Source organism: Corythoichthys intestinalis, chromosome 2 (genome assembly GCF_030265065.1).
Source record: "Corythoichthys intestinalis isolate RoL2023-P3 chromosome 2, ASM3026506v1, whole genome shotgun sequence".
NCBI classification, from domain to species: Eukaryota; Metazoa; Chordata; class Actinopteri; order Syngnathiformes; family Syngnathidae; genus Corythoichthys; species Corythoichthys intestinalis.
In genome coordinates, this window is record NC_080396.1 from 9,855,516 (window position 1) to 9,879,511 (window position 23,996).

The 23,996-nt window shown below is 38.3% G+C and overlaps 1 protein-coding gene across 1 annotated transcript; it reads left to right on the plus strand.

Annotated features, from left to right (window-relative positions):
- On the plus strand, positions 1–21,302 carry LOC130912093 (PRA1 family protein 3-like). The gene is made up of 3 exons (XM_057829897.1): positions 1–755; positions 4,227–4,444; positions 19,285–21,302. Exons 1-3 carry the CDS (start codon positions 574–576, stop codon positions 19,458–19,460), a joined length of 576 nt encoding a protein of 191 aa, XP_057685880.1. The 5' UTR covers positions 1–573; the 3' UTR covers positions 19,461–21,302.
- The last annotated feature ends 2,694 nt before the right edge of the window (positions 21,303–23,996 follow it).

Genomic DNA, 23,996 nt, shown 5'->3' on the forward strand with positions numbered 1-23,996 from the left:
GATAGGAAAACACAAAGATGGGAAATGTAAACACTGTGGGGAGCGTGAAACGGTTGAACACATTCTAATGGTATGCGGGAAGTATGGAGAGCAGAGGGATCGGTTCAGAATGGTGCTGCACCAGGCAGAAGAGACATTTGGGATGGGAAATGTTCTGCAGATGAAAAGGGCCAATATTCAAAAAGGGCTAATAAAGTTTCTCAGGGACACAGGGTTGTTGGACAGGATATAGGAAGAGGGTAATTCATTAGTATTTAATTCGGTTGTTACTATGTCATTTATCCAATTTTTTGGCTCGGGTTTTATCTACACTCTGGGTGTGTTTCACTGGTTGTCAGGAGGGATTACTTTCAGTCTGTAACTGCCAGATCTCGTGCTAAACCGTCGGTCCAGTAGGTGGCGGTAATGCCCCACGGCACCGAGGGGTAAACTGCCAATAAACAAAAAGAAGAAGAAGAAGATCTCGTTCGACTGCTTCTTGGTGAAAAGCAGTCATCTGTGGACTGTCACACACCATCAACGTAGCGGTTACTGTGATGTGTTTTGAGCGTTTTCCTACTTCACGTTGACGTCATGGAAGCCAAAATGGAGCTCGCACCTCTCAGACCGTGGGATGATTTTTACCCCGGAACGGAACGATTCGCCAAGCCGGAGTTCGGTGATGTGGCAAAATGGAACAACAGAGTTATCAGCAATTTAATGTACTACCAGACGAACTACTTCGCCGCGGCTGTTGTGGTTTTTCTCATTGTTGGGTTAGTACCACTTCAAGTATCTGTAACTCACACCCAGCATGACTTCAGTGGTTATATCATAATACGGCACTAGTAGCTAGCTAACTAGCTGATTTGATATGTTTACATGCTGGCATTAGCTGTGTCGCACAGTCACGCGAACGTGTGCGTCGAAAATAGGTGTCGTGTTTGTCATGGATTTCATACCAACCACCATAAATTCTTCATGACTTGTATATAGAAATAGATTTGGGTCGTATGTTAGTCATTAAAAGCATTGCATTAGTGTTGTTTGCAAAATATTAATATTAATGGAGTAAGCAAGCCCAATTCTTATTTTGCAAAGTAAAATGACTGCATCCCTTATTTAAGATATACACTCCAGACTGACCAGTTTTGCACTAATTTCTGTATTGTTGCTATTGTGAAGGCAAGTTCAGATGGACTGAGACTACTGTAAGGGAATCTTACTCTACAGTAGTAGCTCTGAGCCAATCAGAGGACGCAGAAATGCTGACGTCACCCTGAAGATTCTTGCTGGCTGTGTTCTTTGATTTTGAAAAATGATCAGTCATCAGAACAATTTTTCATTGGTCACCAAAAAGTCTGAATGTCCTTGAAAGGTAACGTTCATATTGGAACGTTTAGATGCCAAAATCTGATTGGACAAAAAAAAAAAAACTGCCATGACAATGAAATGGGAGTTTAAACTGTTAGATATGAATACAATACCGGGTTTCCACCACTCTTTCAAGACTGTGCTTCTTTGAAAGACTACTTTTAAGTGCTGCAATGGATGGCTTGTAACAACTAATAGTCCTAGTTTAAATTTTCAGTCAACTTAACATTTGGACTTTTACTGTTTTTTTTAGTTTTCTAAAAACATGGCGGGTCACATGTGGGCTTCTCTACCGCAAATCCTTATTAAAGTTTTAAATTTTAAAAAGCTCTCATCAGTACAGATTAGATGTGTGACAATATATCAAAAAAGGAGATCTATCGCGATACTTTGTGGCCCAAAAGGTTGTTGATATGCTCCCACTAAGGATCGATATATCATTTTATAAAAGGTGTCTCTGTTTAAAAAAAAAAAAAAAAAAAAAAAAAAAAAAAAAAAAAAAAAAAAGGAACCAACAGGTTAGAGCGCTAGATATCCAGTTCATTTAACCAAAGAAACATGGCAATGCGATGCAGTGATCCGCAATTGATTACTAAAAGCATTGAAACTGTTCGTAATTAAAAATGGGCATTCAAAAAAGAGGCTTCGCACAAGGCTAAGATTGCACTGTCAAAAGAGCATTAAATGCAAATACAAAATAAAATTCCTGAGTGTTTTTTCAAACGATGCAGAATTGCACTTTCATTTCACAAGAGCAATAAATGCATTAAAAAATAAAATTAAAATGCCTGATCTAGTCTGAAACGGTATGAAAATAATGAATGAGGATCTAAGTACAACAAAAGAACAATTTCCTAACTTGTTAGCAAACGTCCACTAGCTTAAATGCTATGCGCTTTTTTTACCCCCCCCCACAGTGTTTTATCTAATCGTTCAAACAGATATTTCCACAGAAAAATGCAAAATATACTTTTGAACTAAATTACGAATGCAGAAAAAAAACTCAAACAAAAATTTACCTTATTCTGTTCTTAACAGGGAGCAGCTTGATTCGGCCATGGTAAATGAGTTGTCATTCACCGTTGCCACTAGAGGGCAGTGTATCCAGCCAACTCAATTAAACTACACTTACGCCTTTCGCAATATGCAATAATTCCATTTATCGCACGATAAATAAAAATGAAGGCGGTAATTTTTCCGCTGCAATTTATCGCCTCGCGTGCACGTGCGTGCGGCAGACGTGCTGTTAAAAATTTGAATTCCTTGTTACCAACTGCGCAAAATGCATCTTCGTTCCAGGTGCGGCAAAAAATGGCGCCGGAGCCAATCGTTCCCATTATATTCTATTGTTCAACCTATACCTGCCGCGTCAGTGCTTTGGATTGACTGCGGACCATCCCGGCGCGCTAGTGTTGTTGACGTGTGGGCGCTCCCGTCAGGGGTGACATTTCACGCGGGGGGGGGGGGTATTTTTCGGCACAACGCCGGATATTTACAACGAAGTCCGCCAAAACATTGTTACTGACTTCGCTGCTACGAACAACCTCGCTTTGACAACGAACAGCTGAATGAAATTAAGAGCGCTGTGCTTCAAACTCGTCCTGTTTATGAAAGTCGATTGTCATATGCTGGTGTTGTACAGTAATGAGCAGACGTGACTTCAGCGGTGTTTGCTAACTTTTTTTTAATGCGCGCACACACTAGATATCATGAAATAGAAAACTAGATGTACTACGTCCCATGCCATTGGCTACGTGAGCCCAGAGTGATTATGGGACACGTAGTCCATATACTACATCGATGAATTCTAAACTGTCATGACGGAATGGAAGTTAAGAAGGCCAAATCAATCCATACCAGTGACTATAGATAATGTGGCAAATATTGTTAATTCAGTACGTGACACAGATGGATTCAGACCACAAATAGGATGTTTTGCTTAGATGGTAAATTAAGCTGCTAAGAGAGCTGCAGCAATCAACAGTGTGCCCCGCCTCACTTTACAAACAGTAAAGATTGTTCTCAGCACTTTTATACAATTTTTTTTCAGATCAGTAAGAAGTAAGCACATAAATATTATGCACTAAAATGCATGTTTATATGATGGCAATTTAATCTTTGCTCTTTAGCAAAAAAAAAAAACTGAACAAAAATGTTTTTTTTTTTTTTTTTCAGAGTATTAAATGTATTGAATCGGATCGAAAATCGTGTCCCCCGTATCGAAAATCCTACCGAACCGTTACTTAACTGTATCGTTGCGTCCCTATTGAACACCATTGCAGAAGCTATAAGAGGAAAAATTTTCATTTGCCTAAATGCTTAAGTTATTAAGTGCATTTTTTTTTTTCTTGAACAACACATTTTATTTATTCTGTGTTTCTGTGCGGTATTAATATTGTTGTCTTTTGCTTAACATGGTTAAGTACTTTTATTTTACATGGTCTATTGTTTTTAGTTGTGATTTCTTAAAAAGTATTTTTGAATTAAAGAGTAAATATTTATCGCGTTTAAATGGGTGTACTTGATCTATTAATATATACTGTATTCTCACTGTGTTATTGTAAATTGTTTTTTAAAAAATTGGGGGGCGCAATAATATCGCATATCGCAAAAATTTATGAGATAAATTATTGCTAAAATTTGTTATAGTGACAGGCCTAACTACACTTTCAAAACCATTAGGACGCCACTCTACTTGTAGAATATTCTAGAATGATTTCCTGAACCGTGTATCGATAATTGTCGTATCGTAACCCGTAACATGAGCTACCCAGAGGTTCCCACCTTTAGTATTCATAATAAGTCACTGTTGCTGCTATTTTCGACAAGAAACACTGACCCACACGGTTAAAATGCCATTGTCCGTTTTGCAGATTCCTGAACCCAATTGGCATGTTTTTGGGAGGAACAGTCGTGACTTTGGTATTCATGGGTTCCGTGTGGGCCGGGGAGAATCAAGTCACCATCAAGAATTTCAAGAGGAAGAACCCTACTCTGTTTGTCATCGGCGTCATGATCACCAGTTACTTACTGCTGTCACTGTTTGGCGGCGTCATGGTCTTCATCTTTGGCATCACCTTCCCTCTGCTGTGTAAGTCTTTATGTTGACATTTTCATTCTTGTGCTGAATAATATTTCATTTTGTAATGCATTGATAGCATCCACAAAGACTATTTTATTCCTCCATTCATTTTTCCGACCAAAATGTGCAAGCGTAAAGAACCACAGGCAAAACTATCGTATCACAAGCATGTCAACTTTGTTCATATTCAAAATGTAGGTTTACCTTATATGAAAACAAAGGTATAGTACAAGGAGCCGCTGTAAAAATTATATAATTATATATATATTTATATATATATTAATTATTTTATTAAATAAAAATGCACGTTGATATGACGCACATAAAGGTAACTTCCATTTTAAAAAAGTCATGAGAAAGTTGTATGGACTTACAATCCGCTTGCTTGTTGTTTCTTGTTGTCTTCAAAAATTACACTTGGGTGACGGCGTTTCAAGTGTTCATTCATAGCCGACTTCCCACCGTGGTATGCGAGCTCAGTTTCGCAAAGAGTACACACAGTGGCACCCTCCATATTTTCCTAGAAATAATTCCAGGCTCTGGCTATTCTGGTCCGCTTTTTTGGCTTTATGCCGCTTTCACGTGTTACCAATTCTGCCCTTTTTGGCAATTGCCGGTGTTTTCAACTCCTCGTCGTCGTCGTGAGGAGTGAACCTGCAATTCACTTGGCTCGTTGTCATTGGTTCGTCCGATTTCCTTCCCAGGAAGGCGGCGGCGTGCATAAAAACACTGAGAGGCGTCGGATGGCTCTTTATGAATACTTTTATTGACCAAAACAAAAACGTGGGGGATGCCAACTTCGCGCTATCCGCGCACTTTCCCCACTCACCGATCTCGCTCCCTCTCTCTCGCTCGCCCATTTTCTTCCTCTTTGGTCAATCTGACAATGCCGGTCACATTGAAATAACAGCGGCCCCCTTGGGGGTGCCAGTAACAACCGCTTGCATCGCCAGCGCCCGCAATTCTAAACTTTATCCACATGTGATTTTTTTTTTTTTTTTAACCCGTCGTTACCCGTCGACGGTATGTTTTGCCCGTCGATGCATTTAAGTCATCGATGACGTCGACTAGTCGGGACAGCTCTAGCTGATACCTGTAGAAACCCTGGTGTAGATAAAATCCTATAAATGCATATGTTATCATTAGCACATTAAAGAATAGTATGAAATATATAAATGCAATATTAATAATATGATACATAAAATCTATAAATAATACGTACTGTACATTAGGGCTGGGCGATATGGCCTTAAGTACATATCACGATAAATTGAGCAGATTTACCTCGATAACGATAAATGACGATAAATTCGCCCAAGCGGACTGTTATATAATTTGAAAATTTGAATCAATGCGTGGAATACAAATTAACCGTTTCTCGTTAAATTTATTTACCAGCTTTCAATTCAACAATTGCACATGCAGTCTAAACATTAAGTATTAAAAAAAATCTTGTAAACAATAAGAATTTTGTATGACTTGACAAATGTACATTATAAAAATCAATATGACTGTGCAAACATCTCATTCTAACACAAATGACTTGCACCTTTAACAGTACACTTCAGACAACTTATTGGTAATGGCTGCTGTGACATAATTATTCAACACAAGTGTTTACGTCAAGGTTTCAGTTTTTTTTTTTTTTTTTTTTTCCCGAAACATTTTTTAATACATGCACCCCCCACACAGACACAATCAGATTAAAGCTGTATTGCTCTGATGCCAATGAAACATTTAAGGTTTTATGATGGCAGAATAAAGCAAACACATACAGGAAAATAGCTGTGGCCATTAAACTGTCATATTTATATATAGGCTTCACTGTTGGATTATACTTTATGCTGAGTGCTTAGACCAGGGGTGGGCAAACCGGTCCTCGAGGGCCGCAGTGGGTCCTGGTCTTTGTTCCAACTGACCCAGCAGAGATAGTATAACCAATGAGGTTTCAGCAGAAATGAGAGGCACCTGACTGCAATCAACTGATTGCACTTCTAAAACAGCTGATTGGTGAAAATGTGTCGTCTTAATGGGTTGCAACAAAAACCCGCACCCACTGCGGCCCTTTGTGGAATAGTTTGCCCACCCCTGGCTTAGACCATCATATAAGCTTTCAGAGAAATCACACAGAGATGCCAAATAACGCGACATAATGATTGCTACATGAAGTCCGTGCCCAGTCCACTCATTAAAATTAAAAAATAAAAGGTTAGAGCCGCTATCCGACTCCATAACGTTCATTTGTAGCCGCTGTTAGCTGCTAGCGTTAGCCTGTGGCTTGGCTACCAGAAGAAAGCACTGAAAGCATCCTCTCCTGATATCGTGAGAACCAGGGAGGACAGCGGGTGAAAGCCCGTCTGGAACCCGCCAGGAGTTTACGTAATGTCGGGTGAAAGTTTGGCGAAACTAACTTAAGCCCGACTCCATCCCGTTTACTTGTAACATTAGCCACTAACGTTAGCCTACTGGGTTTCTGTTTGTTTCGCTTCCTGAAAACCACGTGACTCCATACGTAAGCACACTGTCTGCTTTCTTAAAGGGGAATGAACATAGCCGAACAACACAGAGTCAAAGCGGGATGAAAAGACTATTTTTTGTTGTTTTATTAAATTAGCGAATTTACCGACATGGTCAAAATTACGTCGGTCATCTTTAAGAATTTCGGCAACGGTAAATTTTCGGTTTACCGCCCTGTTCTACTGTACCTTCATTTAGGCCTGTCGCGATAACAAATTTTAGTGGGCGATAAATTATCTCATAAATTATTGCGATATGCGATATTATTGCGGTGCCCCCCCCCCCCCCCCCCCCCGAAAAAAAAAAAAAAATAAGCGTTTATTTATTTATTGTCATCATCATCTGTATCATTGACAGTTGCAAGATGTGATATGAGTAACCCGACAAAAAAACGAAGAAAAGACTAGGGCTGACGAGAGAAGCATATGCTTATCAAGTCCCGTCCCCTTTTAACTGATTTACAATAACAGAATATAGAATACAGAGAATACAGTATATATTAATAGATCAATTACACCCATTTAAATAAATAATAAATGTTTACTTTTAAATTAAAAAATACCTTTTAAGAAATCACAACTAAAAACAATAGACCATGCCTCTTTCAAGTAAAAGACAACAATATTAATACCGCACAGAAACACATAATGAATAAAATGTCTTTTTTCAAGAAAAGATAAAATTCCACTTAATAACAAGCATTTAGGCACATAGGTATAAAGTTGCTGTCACTGTAATTGCACTTCAACAACAGAGGAAAAATAGACTAAGTAGCAGTAACCAAAAATTTGTCTCCCAAAGGTATCAAATATCATTAAACAGAGGTAAAACGGTCTCACTTCTTCAGCAATGTAGCTGACTTCACTTTCCGCGAGGGAACGCTATTTTGCGCGGTGTCGTCTTTATTTCTCACATCAAGCGAATACCTCTAATTGTCAATTAACGCGAGGAGGAGGCTCTGCTTGTTACGATGCAGTTTCCATACTAAGCAGTGAAAACTGGAGAGGATGATAGTGTTTCAAATGATCATGTAGATTTATTCTGTTGGTCATCTTTGTTGACACAACCTCTAGAAACATTTTGCAGACTGGTTCGTCCTCTTCCTCATTCCGCTCGCTCATTGCTGTGCGCCGACAGTGCAGTCGGCCCTGCCTCCATCCATTAAATGACGGTCACTCAAACTCAAATGTATAAGACGAACATACCCAGAAGTTGATAAAACAGAGTGGCACAAGGAAGCTGAACTTTAAACAGCGCTGTCAAGCACTTCTGCCACACATCAGCAAGTGTGCGGCAACCGCGTGCTTCACGAGCGCATGCACGCACGTGACAAACGCACGTGTGCGCGCACGTGCACGCGAGGCGATAAATCGCAGCAGGAAAATTACCGTCTTCATTTTTATATACCGCGCGATAAATGGAATTATTGCATATTGCGACAGGCTTACCTTCATTCTCTCTCTCATATATGATACACGTGTATGTAAGTGTACATACATACTAGAAGTGTTTTTTTTTTTTTTTTTAAATCCGCAATGCACTAAAGGCGTGAAAGTTGAGCGACGAAGTGGTGAGGGGATCACTGTACATCAATTTTTGAGGAAAAATCGTGCAACTTTGGCATCTGTCGTCAATGGTTTCCCTCTTTATCCGTTGTCTCTATTGTTCTCCAATGCATATCCTTGTTTTGTTTGTGAATACGTCATGACTCATTTGACATTCGGAACGAAATTTTTGTTTTGCTCTATTGGTACGTGATATCATTAGTTCTGACTGAACGTGGTTGCAACCTTCGTTTACGTGGCTTACGGAGCTGTTGCAACCCGGATGAAGACAAAGAACTGACCTCGTAATTGGCTGATGTTGATGGGAGAGTTGGCTAGACTTCTGTTATAAACAGAATCAAAACAATAACTTGTCGTTGTTGTAAATTGTCTTTCAAAATAGAAAAAATCTCGGCTTAACCATTAAAGATCGTGTTCGAATTATTTCCCAAAAGCATTTCTTTAATGTTTACTGAAATATTAGTGTCTTTTAATGAATAATTGAAGTGCAAAGCTTGCATAATGCTTTTGAATACTAGTACCGTATTTTTCGGACTATAAGTCGCGTTTTTTTTCCATATTTTGGCTGGGGGTGCGACTTATACTCAGGAACGACTTATGTGTGGAATTATTAACACATTATGATATAATTTCACATGTTATTTTGGTGTTTTGCAGTGACACTGATAGTTTTGTAAAGTTGTTAGCATGTTCTTATGCTATAGTTATCTGAATAACTCTTTATAGCTATGGCCACATTCGCGTTCTGCCTTTGGCAGTGTATGTTCAATTGTATTATTGACTTTTTTATCCTGAAATGGATGCATTTAATTTGTGGCGCTTTCACGCCCACGTGAGGGCGCACTCGCACTTGTTTACGTGAAGAAGAGTGCTCACACGCCAGAAGAAGACGGACAGCTACGTAGCTCTGAGTGAGTAAGTGAGTGAGTGGGCGGGTTAGCGAGAGAGAATAGACGGCTGCGAACCTACTTTCATTGTATATGCTTTTAAATCATCTCTACAGAAGCAATGCCTGCATGTATCATCTTTTCTGTTGTTGTTGTGTGTTTTCCACCCGCGATCGGACACTTAGAGCCAGTTGTGTGGTTGTTTGAACGATGTGCTAATGATAGCGAACGCATGCTAACCTGTTACTTATTACTAATAGTACCTAATTATCATTTATTTACGTTGATGCGAACCTGTTTTCTATCGAGGACCAAATTGATTCAGCAAACTATACGGACGTCCAGCATTGTCTTTTGGGAGTTCGCTGTATAGCCAGGACCGAGCCGTAACGTAGGACAGTATATTCACATTTCGTTGTTCATACACTGTACACTGTACATTTATTTAGCATGTTGTTCTCTATTGTATTTTTATATTAAATGGCCTTTCAAGATGACATGTCTGTTCTATATGTTGGATTTTATCAAGTAAATTTCCCCCAAAAATTCGACTTATACTCCGGTGCGACTTGTATATGTTTTTTTTCTCTTCGTTGGGCATTTTATGGCTGGATCGACTTATACCCAGGAGCGACTTGTAGTCCGAAAAATACAGTAGATATCGACTGTAGTGACCTTGAAAGGGTGAAGAAAAAAGTAAAAGCATATCGGAAAAACTGTAAGGGGAGCCAAATTAAGACGAGTAATTCTTTACTACTGCTTTAAATACTGCCTCCAAAAAGTTCCTCTAAATTTCAACATCCAGCATGTTTGTTTGTTTTTTCCAATATACTCTCTGGCTTATTTGTTTTTTTCTTTCAAGCTCTCTGACTCACACAAGGAAGCATGACTGAGGTTTTTCATCAGCTGAACAAGTTTCCAAATTCTGACTCACTGCTCAATTAGTACAGAACATTTACCGGTGTTGGCATATATTCTCTCTTGCAACGACTTTCACGTTTGCTTTTATTCTCTCACCGTATTTGATTTTACAACGCACGTCGGAGCCTTAACGTGCCACTGAAGGCAGGCTGACCACGTCCCAGGCGGCCTGCCTGTGTTGACACATCACTATGGTTTCTTGATGTAGACACAGCCGCATTTACCGACTGATGTCACGGCTTTGCCATCTGCCTAACACCTGCATGTCTATGTCTCTCCATGTGTCACTTTTTAATTACAGCAAGAAATATCTTATGGTATAAAGTAGGGGCGTCCAACTCATCGTCGTCGTGGGCCATCTCGTAGTTACTGTTTCTCTCGCAGGGCTGTTATTTCTGCCACGATTAATTATTTTGAGAGTGGATTCATTTTTTGGGAGACATTGTTGACATAAAATTAAAGCAAATATTCTTCTATAAAGGTTTTTTTAAATAAATAAAAAAAAAGTTAAAAAAATTTTTTTTAGAAATATATTATTTCATTTTTAATTAAAAAAAAATGAAACCTGTCAATATGGTCTTTATTTTAAATACTGTATCGATTTTGTGTTTAACAGAAAAAAACAAAAAGCTCTTTAATTTGTTTTGTAATATGGCCTTTACATTGTAAAACAGGGTTATATTATATATATTAAATTCCGTATTGGCCTGAATATAAGACTGCACTGATTATAAGACGACCCCCTCTTTTTCAAGAATCATGTTTGAAAAAAAGACTTTTTGATCACCAAATTTTTATACAGAAAATAATTACTGTACATTGGAAACAAATGATTATACCAATATATTTGAGAGAAAAAGCATGTTATTTTGCCTCATTCAAATATTAATATCTGAACATTTAACTATGCAAACTAAAGTGCGATCACATTCCTAAATGAATGGCTTCTGGTTTTGGAAGTGTAAATAAACCAATCTATTGTGATAAAACAACAAAATTGCAATAACTGCATTAACCATCAAAGTCAAGTCTAACAGTAAGTGTAGTCTTGAAACAAATCTGAATAAGGAAAAACACTGCAATAAAATAATGCAAACTGATTAAACTTGAGAGTAGCTGAGATCTGTCATGACAGAACATCGCTTCAATGATATCTGGCGCCATCTAGAGTCGTGAATGGGTATAACGTCTAGACCGCGAATATAAGACGACCCCCTCTTTTTCAGTCTTATTTCAATGCAAAAAAAAAAAAAAAAAAAACAACCTCTTATATTCAAGCCAATACGGTATAAGCGTTTTTCACAAGGTATTTTTTCCATAATGTCTCTTTCCCCAATGGCCTTTTTATTTCATAATGTCGTTTTTCAGCACAATGAATTGTCAATGAGTCAGTTAAGCGATTGGCTGGATCGTGGAGTTTGGTTGTTAGGATTTGGTAGCGTCGATGAACTGTTAAGTAAACTTTCAGAAAGCTGCTGAAATCCTCGTTCAGGCTGAGGAAAAAGCCTTTCATTACTATCCAACAGGTTCTCAACATCTCTGAAAGTGACGCTACCAAATGCTAATGCAGCTAACGAGACTCCACGATTCAGCCAATCACTTAACTGACTTCGCCTTAAGTATTTGATTGACAGCACACACTTCATCGCAATAATACCTTACTGCAGCCCAGAGTCAAGCGATCACCTCTACAAACTACGCCTTGTACAAACCACGTCCCTACAAACTACGCCCACATGATGCTTCGGTGCTACAAACTACGCCCACATGATGCTATGGTGGTAGCATCATGTGGTCTCATAGATATCACGTTTATAGAGCTAGATGCAAAATGACAAACTCGGCAGTGTTAGTAAACGGCCGCCATCTTTAAGTAGTAGACTTCTCAGGCAGGCTCTGTTGTAGCGAACCTAAGGTGAGTAACTTTTTACCTAAAATACACCTAAATTGCCAAAATCTTGACTTGACTCTATCTTTAACCCTTTATCACCGAACGTGTCGGCAGCGACGCGTTTACGCATATCGTCTTTGAAGGTTCGTCACGCTGTAATTACGTCACCTACGTGCTTGTTGGTCTCATTTAAAAGTGCAGAAGTTGATGTCCACACCAGTTTTTATTTGAAGTCAATCGACCAAGAAAAACGGGAGATGATGTCATTTGAGTTTTATAGTTTTATTGCACTCATAAATATGCATTAAAACGCTGCATGGACCATGTATCTCTATATTTCCATCATTTCCTGTCCTTTTTCAAAACCGAAAGCAGCTCAAAAGACTACATATCCCAAGAGCCGTTGTGATGTCAAGAAGGACGAACCGAATGTGATCATTTTTAATAAATTTCCGAGCGAGGCGCCAACTAATGAAAGGGAGGCGTCCGAAGCAAGCAACGGCCGGGTGGTTTGAGCGAGCGACTTTGAAACGTGCAGAATGAATCCAAAACTACATTTAGCGCAAGCTAATGCATTATTTCATTAACTCAAGGAACAAGATGAGCCGTATTTGTCGTTGTTTTCTTTGGATGAGTCGGCGTCTCGGCGAGCAGAAGTGACAGCATCGCGCAAACGGCGAAAAAGTAGGCTGTGTGACGTTGTGTGTGACGCAGCTCCGTGACCTGTTCAAGAAGCTTTATTGAGTGCGCAAAAAAACCCAAAAAAAAACCTTTATTGGGTCGTATGCCTGAAAAATTTGAATTGAACTGAACTACTTGTCAATATTTTTTAAAATACTTTTTTTCAATGTTATATATATCTTATTATATGTTATATATATATCTTTTTCTTCACTATAATCTTTTCCATTTTTATGTAGATGTGTGTTCGAGAAGCTTGATTGCATGTGCGTATATACTTTTGATAAGGTGATGGGTACAACACCTAACTTCACAAAGAGATAGCCTCCAAACCCTTTTTGTGTTAGATGATATATATAATTTTTTTCTCAATATTTTGCACTGTGTATTTGAAGCCAAAACAACTGTTGTGATTGACAGAACATGTCTATATGCTGCCATGGCAGATTCATGGTGCATGAAGCCCCCGAACTATTTTTAATTTGTCCGTTTTACCCTGAAAACCCCCGTTTACAGACGTCGCGCAACCGCTTTTGTTTCAACCCAGCCGTAAAACAAAGGTAATTAATTATATTTATTATTCAAAATGTCTGTCGTTTTTAGCTTATAATCATTAATTGATGTCTCATATTTCGTTGAAAAAAAAAAACAACTTTAAAAAATTATTCACCCGCATATTTTAAACTTTTAAACAAATTATGTCACAGTGAAAAAAATGGCGTCTGTAAAAAAGTTACGGATATCTACCTCATAACTATCGCTTAATTGTATTTTTTTTGTTACTGTCGCATTTTCTCCGATATTTTAGATGATAAATCATCGACTCAAACAAAAAAAAATTGAGAAAAAAAAAGTTTAAAAGGGTAAATATATGAAAAAGAAACTCTCGACCACTCCTTGACGTCTGCGATTTCTGCATCGCGACCCCTGTTAAATTACCATGTTTCACCCATAAAATCCCCCAAAAATCCAGCTGTGGCCATTCAGAGCTGTGTCTTGACACTCAGTGATACATGCTACATGGAGTTTTTGGATCAAAACAAGGTAAGCACTCGGTAATATCTCGTTAAAGTCATGGCGTCTGTAATTCAGCTCTCGCGTGCTCTCGCCTCCAGATGGGGTTCTGCTGTTTAAAAAACTTTTTTTTTTAAATGCCCTCCTGTTCAAAATTTTTATTCCCCCAGAAAATTGAGATTTTAAGCTTTCCAATGATGTATCACACATGCATTTCGGACAGTTTTGAAAGTTGGCCAAATTGATGGTCTCAGAGCGGAACTTCAAGTGAGTGATTTCTATGGGGTTATATTGCTGACACTATTCTGAGCGAGCAATAATGGAAATTGAGCAAAAATAACCCAGATTTCGAGCACAAAAAACTATATTGAGCGAGCAGTTAAAGATTTTAAGCGAGCAATCGTAGATTTTGAGCACAGAAAATAATATTGAGCAAAAGAAATCTACTCTGTGCCGCTCAATTCCTCCCTCCTGCTCTCGTTACGTATCTCGACTCCGCTCAATTCCCCCGTCCTGCTCTCGCTCCGTATCTCAACTCGTCTGCTCGCCGGTTTCTTTTTTCTGCGCGCTCGCCGGTTTCTTTTCTCTGCGCGCTCGCCGCGCTCGCCGCGCTGACTTGTAGGGATGGACGGATCGATACCAAAATATCGATATTTCGATCCAGTGTATTAAATTTTAGGTATCGATCCCTAAGCAAAAATATCGATATCTGGAATTAATATATTATATTTTCTTTGTCAATTTTTGAGTGTATTTTTGTGGAAACTTTTTGTACTAATTTTCCCTTTCGCATTCTACACGCACGTAATCAGTGCACGCACATAAGCAGTGCACCGGTGTGAGCTCCCGCCCCCATTCACGTCCCTATCCTGTGTCCAACGGCATGCTTTTCCTCCGCCCCCTCACGCCTAATTTCTTACTTAACCTTTTTATTATTTCTTATTCATTAATTATCGCGTTAACGGGCGTTAATTAATTTTTTAAATTAATCACGTTAAAATATTTGATGCAATTAACGCACTTGTCCAGCTCAGAGAGATTTAAATGACAGTAGAGTGAAAGCCCCACTTGTTAATTGTTTTGCGGCGTTTTGCTGCCCTCTGCTGGCGCTTGGGTGCGACTGATTTTATAGTGTAAGTAATTATTGACATCAAAAATGGCGGCCTACTAGTTTATTTTTTGATTGAAATTTTTACAAATTTTATTAAAACGAAAACATTATGAGGGGTTTTAATATAAAATTTCTATAACTTGTACAAACATTTTTTTTTAAGAACTACAAGTCTTTCTATCCATGGATCACTTTAACAGAATGTTAATAATGTTAATGCCATCTTGTTGATTTATTGTTATAATAAACAAATTCAGTCCTTATGTACCGCATGTTGAATATATATATCCATCTTGTGTCTTATATTTCCATTCCAACAATAATTTACAGAAAAATATGGCATATTATATAGATGGTTTGAATTGCGATTAATTACGATTAATTAATTTTTGAGCCTTAATTAACTCGATTAAAAATTTTAATCGTTTGACAGCCCTAATATATATATAGGCTTTTCTCAGCCATTCTGATGATATCTAATGTACAACTACATTAAGCACTCAAAAACTATTTTGTCTCTTTGTGTCAAATATGCTTTGCAAAGGAAAACTGCTGCTTTTAATAACGAGCAAAGCAGTTTCCCTCAAACTCACAAACCAATCCATCAACAACAAACTCTGATTAATCAGTCTCACTCTTTAACCATGACCCTTAAATTCATATGCGCAGAACATTTCCCTGCTACACGTTGTATTTGATCAAATTTTAATCTACCTAAAATATTTTTGATCTAATTAAATAACAAATTAATAGTAGCATGTTACCGCCCTCAAATGGTAGATCACTAAAAACAAATCCAATAATCAATAGTCACTTTCCGTTTTTGAATTTTATTTTACCAACACAATTTTCAGATTTTGAAAGAAAATAAATAAATAAAAATAAATAAATTTAAAAAATACAGATCTTGAAATAATTGAAACAGACCTTTAACAACATAAAAATAAGTAGCAACAAAACATAAGAAATCAAGCATTTAATTGTTTGTAACATAAAAATATATGGACAAACATTTCATGAAAAAATAAAATTATGAAAAATAAATTCACAAGAAATAATAATAAATGAATAAGAAATAATAAAAAGGTTAAGTAAGAAATTAGGCGTGAGGGGGCGGAGGAAAAGCATGCCGTTGGACACAGGATAGGGACGTGAATGGGGGCGGGAGCTCACGCCGGTGCACTGCTTATGTGTGTGCACTGATTACGTGCGTGTAGAATGCGAAAGGGAAAATTAGTACAAAATGTTTCCACAAAAATACATTCAAAAATTGACAAAGAAAATATAATATATTAATTCCAGATATCGATATTTTTGCTTAGGGATCGATACCTAAAATTTAATACACTGGATCGAAATATCGATATTTTGGTATCGATCCGTCCATCCCTACAAGTCAGCGCGGCGAGCGCGCAGAGAAAAGAAACCGGTGAGCAGACGAGTTGAGATACGGAGCGAGAGCAGGACGGGGGAATTGAGCGGAGTCGAGATACGTAACGAGAGCAGGAGGGGGGAATTGAGCGGCACAGAGTAGATTTCTTTTGCTCAATATTATTTTCTGTGCTCAAAATCTACGATTGCTCGCTTAAAATCTTTAACTGCTCGCTCAATATAGTTTTTTGTGCTCGAAATCTGGGTTATTTTTGCTCAATTTCCATTATTGCTCGCTCAGAATAGTGTCAGCAATATAACCCCATAGATTTCCGCCATAAATATTATCAAGCTTCAAAACGGTTGGTCGAGCATTTTTGGTTGTCAATGGGACGTCAACATTACAAATTTAGAAAAAAGATTTTGGGATTTTTTTGTCTTTTTGGGTCCAACATGTGGATTATAATTGGTCAGTGAAGAAAACAACAGTTTGGACATGAAGTTCAAGGTGTCCTGCAAAAAGGGACCCAACTTGGCCATTGTAAACATTTTTTTCTTTGAAATATAAAGGCGACATCAAATGCATGCAAATTCGGCCAAAATGGGCTTAGGTGTTAAAGGGTTAAATGCTGATACCTTTTTCACACTTTTACATGTCAATGCTGAAGCAATTTTAACAACTGACTTCCAAACATAGTAAAGGTTGCAATCGAGTAATGTTACACACGCCCTTGTGTCCGTAAAACCCCTGTGTCTAGGTAAGTTTAAGGTGGGGAATTGGGCTAAGGCCTATTGTCCCAAAAATCCTTTGAACTTCACATAATAAACTAATTCTTCGCGGCACTGTACCAACAGCAGGCGTGATTTGTATGAGGCATGGTTTGTAGCAACTGTCTCTTGGCTCTAGGCTGCAGTCAGACCCTTCTCCTTCATTGTGCTGGAAAACGACATTATAAAATAAAAAGGTCTTTGTGAAAGAAGACATTATGAAATTTAAAAAAAAAAAAAAAAAAACTTTGTGGAAAAGGCTTTTTGTCTTGAAAAATCTCATTGTGCTGAAAAACAACAATATGAAAAAAACATTTTGAAAATTTGCTTTTTATCTTGTAAAATATTTTTCATAATATTACTTTTTTCAATTTAAAGGCCATATTACACCATTTATCTGTTAGGTATCAAAATTGTATTTACAGTCAGTCCCTGGGTTACGACGTACTCAACTTACGTGATTTTGACTTCACGATGCCGGTGTCTCGTCCGCTGTTCTGTCTCCAGTCATTTAAAAAAAAAAAAAAAAAATTAAGTCACGAAAACTGTGCCTGGAAGGTCCCACTTCCTTGTTCTCATGCTGCTGCTGTTGCTTTTCCCTTGGCGCCAATGCCTCTTGCGAGTCCCGTTCCGTTCTTTGTTTGTTTTTGTTTGGACAGCGGGTTCGCGTTGAGAGAGGAGATGCTAGCGACCTCAGCGCCCATAATATCCCCCCCTCTCTTGCCTCCCTACTCTTCCACAGTGCCCTTTTCTCTCACCAAGGCGACTGACTCGCAAGTAACTCCGAATAGTTATTGAATATAACTGCATTTAACACTACATACCTCACAGTATCTTATTTTGTACTTTACTTTATTAATATGACATATAATATATGGTTTTGGATAGTTATTTTAGGATTTAGGGGACATTTAGGGGTACTTTAAAGCAGGGGTCCCCAACCTGTTTTGCACCACGGACCGGTGTTATTTGGGTCTTTTTTTCACGGACCGGTGTTCTGACAAATTTTGCAACCCATCAAAAAATGCAACGATGCGGTTCTGCGCATGCGCGTAACGTTAAACATAGCCACAAAATGCGCAAATGCAGCGATTCCAAAGTAAACACTACAAATTTTCTAGAAAGAAAGGAATATCAACTTACGTTTGATCATGAAAGGACTTGTAGAAAAGTTCTCCTCAGATTCATCCTGCCATGTAAGCTTCACACAACAGCTGAACACTGCGCTCACCATTAACGACCTCGCCTTGTCGTTAAACATTAATTAAGAAGCCCGCTTCACAAAGATACGATGTTGGAAATTGTAGCAAGGTTTTCAACGCTCTTGTTGCGATGTCAGGATATTCCAGAATGACTTTAATCCAGAACCTCAGTAGAGTTGTTGTCTCAAATGTACGTTTAATAAGGTCGCCATCATTTGCGATCTCTACAAGTTGATTTTCCTGTTGCTCAGACATGCTCGAATCACTCGGTTTATTCACAAACGGGTCACGAATCCACTCCTTCGCAGTTCGTGGGTCTTCGAGGTTGTAGGCTCGCCAGGTGTCCTTTTCGCCGTAAAAATATCATTTTCGCTGTAAAAATATTTCCAAAGACGTCTGTTTTCCTGTTATCTTCGCTCGTCTGGGGGCTAATTATTTCCGGGAACAAATGTGCTGCGCCGCGGCCTAGTAATACGCTATTATCGAGGACAAGCGCACATAGATATATTATATACACAAACAAGATGTACTGCTAGCAGTCCAATCAATGTACTTCTATGACAACATTTTAATCTATCCCGTAGTATTATATCTAGAGTAGACAGAGATATTGGTGTGTTAAGCATTGGCACAGGGTTAATTCGGCCAGAATGCGGTCGTTATTAAATTATTTTTTTCTTTGCGGCCTGGTCACAAATGCTCCAGGGACCGGTACCGGTCCGCGGCCCGGCAGATGGGGACCCCTGCTTTAAAGGGTTAATTCCGACTTACGCAGAAATTCGGGCCACGTCACCGGAGTAGGAATGGAACTCGTTCGTAACCCAGGGACTATCCGTACTTAAAAATGTTTTTATTCAATTTTAATTTTGACTTTTTTGGGGTTCTATAAAAAGTATGTTATTTCCCATGATTGGTTTTTAGTAATCCTGATCCATGCCTCGCTGAGACTGCGCAACATCAAGAACAAAATGGAGAACCAGTTGGAAGGCGTCGGGATGAAGAAGACTCCGATGGGTGTCATCATGAATCTCTTGGATCAGCAGGAGGAGAGAGTCAACAAAATTCAGGATTTCATCGAAAGCAAACTGAAGCAATAAAATTGTAGCTAGGGGAAGGAACGTCTGCTTCATCATCACGCATGCCACCAGTAGAACCACATTTGTATTTTTGGCCCTCCTTTTTTTTGTTTTAGAAAAGTTAAATAAGCACGACGTGTACAAATGTTTGGCTTAAGCCTTTATAGGGCACTCATTGGCTGCCATTTACAGCAGTAGATGTCCCAATCCATATCGTCTTGGAGGGATGGCAGCGATCATTCACAAATAGTCCTCTGTTTAAATAAATTGGATGTCAGTCGTTGGCAATGAGTCACTTTAGTATGAAAATTTATGAAATGCATATATATATATATATGCACACACACACACACACAATTTTAGTGTATTTCTTTATATAGTTTTATCTATTTAAAATAAAATGATTCATAATATTAATTTAGATGTAGCGTCACATATGTAGACATATATTGTGAGTCAAATAAATGTTAATATTGTAGGCTACATGACCCAAACTGACGTTCACTGATGTAAATGCTAGGTCTTTATGGGGTTTAAGTTTTTTTGTTTTTTGAGGTTTTTTAGCTTACCAAAAATCGTCACTTGCCCTATAAAGGCTTAATCACAGTTAAAAGACGAATGACAGCAAAGGTCTGAGCATTCCCTTGTCAAAAGATTTAAAAATACTCACTCCCTTGCCAGTATTGCACTTGTTTGTTTAGAGCCTAAGATTTATTCATGCTACCTTGTTACAAGCATCATCATTTTATAAAAAAAAAAAAATCTTAGTCAACTAGTAAACCCAGTTAATATATATATTCACATAAGAAGATTTATTCAAAGGCAAAATGTCCATGTTTTCTTTTCACTCCGGGACCTTTATAAACAGTGGTCAAAGGCCAATGTGCTTCTGGTTTTACATGTGTTCTCACTCCTAATCCCGATATAAATAGAACAATTTTTCAGATGGTGTGACCATGTGCCGAAAGCACAGACTAGCTTGAGCTAATCTCTGATCGGGGCTATGCAATTGAACAGGAATGGCTTTTTCAGCTTTATTTGAATGTGTATATGTTTGCTGTTTACGTGTATTATTTCTAAATAAAATGGCTGTAGGATGCACAGAATTATTCATTTAATGAGAAATACCTTGATCCCAAAAAATACTGGAGTGGTAGCATAATAATGATGTAACTTTTATACTGCTGAGAGTTTCAAGCAACACTCCCATGTGCGTATTGACTGCACAACTTGTGCTTGAAGGCCATTCAGAGAAGTCAAGTGAATGGATTTAGTATGTCAATGTTACATGTGACCTTTCCCATTCAACAGTGATCCTGTGACCAGAGCTAAATATTAAACATGGCTGTATGAAACCAGTTATTGATGCATTGTTTTTCTTAACAGCATGGAAATTTTTTCTTACCAATGAATGATATACAGTAGTTGTGTCTGTGGGATTGTTTTAGAAGGAAAATGGACACTACAAATACTCAATTTTTTAATAAATACAGTAGAAATTATCCTGGCACAATTTAGCTTTCTCAAACTCCCGACTCCTAAACGGCCACTGACCAATCATATGACCCGGAGACTGTTGTTTAGGAGCGTGAGCCGACAAACTCTCTGATACCCCTTTGTCTACTCTGATTTGGTGGTTTTGCGATCGCCAACTGCCATAAAACTTTACGGAAGAAGACAAAAAGGATCCACAAACTGCGGAACTCCAAAGTGGTGAAGCGATGCGCCCATGGAATATACAAATCGGACTTGAAGTGCCCCAGGAGTATATCTGCATGAATGTGGTTCTTTCCCTTCCCACAGCGGAAAAAACAACTTGATTCCAATCTACAGTCCCTGACAAAAGTTGTTGCTTATCCATTTTGTAGAAACAATTGCTAATAACCTGACTTTTAATTATTCAATTGGTTTCAGAAATGGCTCATATGAAAGCTAAGCCCCTCCCAAATGATGTTGAATGTACAAAAATATATTTGTTTCACTGAAAAAAGATTTAGCATTTAATGAACATATAAAAAGGTCAAATTTTGGCAAGAAAAAAGTTTTGTCGCTAACAGAAAGTAGTGTGAAAATTGAACAAAAAGTACTTCAAATACAAAAATATGTGACAAAACATAAGCGAATTGAGTAGTGGTGCTGTAAGATCCAAATTTAATATTTTGTATAACTTCCATGGGCTTCGGCAAGGATTCATACAGTTTATTGATGAAGTAATCAGGAACATCAAAGAAAGCATTGATGAAGTCATCAGAAACATCAAAGAAAGTATTCTTGCATGCCTCCCAGAGTTCATCAACATACTTGGGTTTCGTCTTCCATGCTTCCTCTTTCATCCTACCCCCGATCATGCTCAATGATGTTCATATCTGGTGACTGGGCTGGCTAGTACTGGAGGATCTTGATCTTCTTTGCCTTGAGGAACTTTGCGGTAGAGATTGAAGTATGCGATGGCGCACCATCCTGCTGCTGAATTTGTCCCTTTTTATGGTTAGGAATGTAAGAGGCAGCTAAAATTTGTTGATATTTCAGATTATTTATGTTGCCTTCCACCCTGAAGATCTCTCACACACACCCATACTGGATGTAACCCTAGACCATGATTTTGGTAATGATGTAACCACCAAACTTCACTGTTTTCTGAGTGAATCTCGGATCCATGCGGGCTCCAGTAGGTCTCCTGCAATATTTGTGGCGACTGTGGTGTAATTCAATGGAAGATTCATCTGCAAAAACCACCTTTTGCCACTTTTCCAGGGTCCATCCTTTTCACAGGCTGTGGGCCTTGGCAAATGCCACACGTTTTTTTTTTTATTGTCTGCACCCTGAGAGATAAATAGTCTGAAATATCAACAAATCTTAGCTGCCTCTTACATTCCTAACCATAAAAAAGGGACAAATTCTGCAGCAGGATGGTGCTCCATCGCCTACTTCAATCTCATTTTTTTCAATTTTTACGCTACTTTCTGTAGGCGACAAAACTTCTGTCTTGCCAAAATTTGACCTTTGTGTCTTCATTAAATGATAAATCTTTTTTCAGTGAAACAAATATATTTTTGTACATTCAACATCATTTGGGAGGGTCTTAGCTTTCATATGAGCCATTTCTGAAACCAATTGAATAATTAAAAGTCAGGTTATTAGCAATTGTTTCTACAAAATGGATAAGCGGCAAAACTTTTGTCAGGGACTGTAGATAAACAGCAAAAATCAACATTGTTTTACTAATTGAACCAAATATATCAACAAAAATGCATATTCTAACGGAGGAAAAATTTAGGATACCCTACCACCTAATAGCTAGTGTTGTACCCTTTGGCTGAAAAAACATCAGTGAGACAGTTTTTATAGCCATCTACCAGTCTTGGACATCGGTCTGAAGAAAGTTTGCCCCTCTGCTGAACACAGAATACTTTCAGCCCTCTAATACACGATAGAATTCATGGTGGATTCTATGATGGTGAGTTGGTGAGGTCCTGCTGTAGCAAAGCATCCCCAAACCTGATGCCCAAACCATGACACTTCCACCTCCATGCTTCACAGTTGGTATGAGGTTCTTTTCCTGGAATGCTTTATTTATGCCTTGGGTTTACGCCAAATATGTCCTCTGTTCTGGTGTCCAAATAATTCAATTTTAGACTCATCGGTCCAAAGAACATTATTCCAGAAGTCCTGGTCTTTGTCTACATTCACTCTGGTTAACTTCACTCTGGCCTTCATGTTCTTTTTGGAGAGCAAAGGTTTCCTCCTTGCACACCTCCCGTGAATGTTAAAATTGTGTAGTCTCTGATTGTAGAAGTATGCACTTTCACATCAACAGTAGCAAGAGCCTGCTGTAGGTCCCGTGATGACATTTTAGGGTTTTTGGAGACTTCTTTTAGCATCTTGCAGTCTGCTCTCGGGCTTAACTTGCTTGGACGGCCAGAACTGGGTATGTAGGCAGTTGTTTTGAATGTCCTCCAGTTGTAAACCAATTTCCGGGCAGTAGAATGGCAGACTTTATATTCTTTTGAGCTCTTTTGAAATCCCTTACCAGATTCATAAGTGTCTACAGTCTTCTTTCTGATTGGCTCAGACAGCTCCTTTGATCTTACCATGCTGTTTTCTCTCACTTCAAATGTCAGTCACTGTTGAACGTATTCTGCGTTGAGGAGTTGGGCAAACTTTCTTCGGACCGATGTCAAAGACTGGTAGATAGCTACAAAAAGCATCGCACTGAAGTTATTTCAGCCAAAGGGGTTAGTTATTAGGTGGTAGGGTGTCCTAACCTTTTCCTCAGTTAGAATATGCATTTTTGTTGATATATTTGGTTTAATGAGTAAAACAATTTTTGTTGTTTACCTGCAATTAAATCAATTTCTTTTCCAGAGATAAAAACAAGATCAGGCATTGATATGTGAACATTTCTCAATAAATAACTGAATATTTAATGGGGTGTCCTCATTTTTTCACTGTAAATGTCTCCAAAATAACTGTAAAGGCTAACTAGCTAGCCTGCTTACTTTAGTAAAGGCAAGAACATACAGTCCCTGACAAAAGTCTTGTCGCTTATCCATTTTG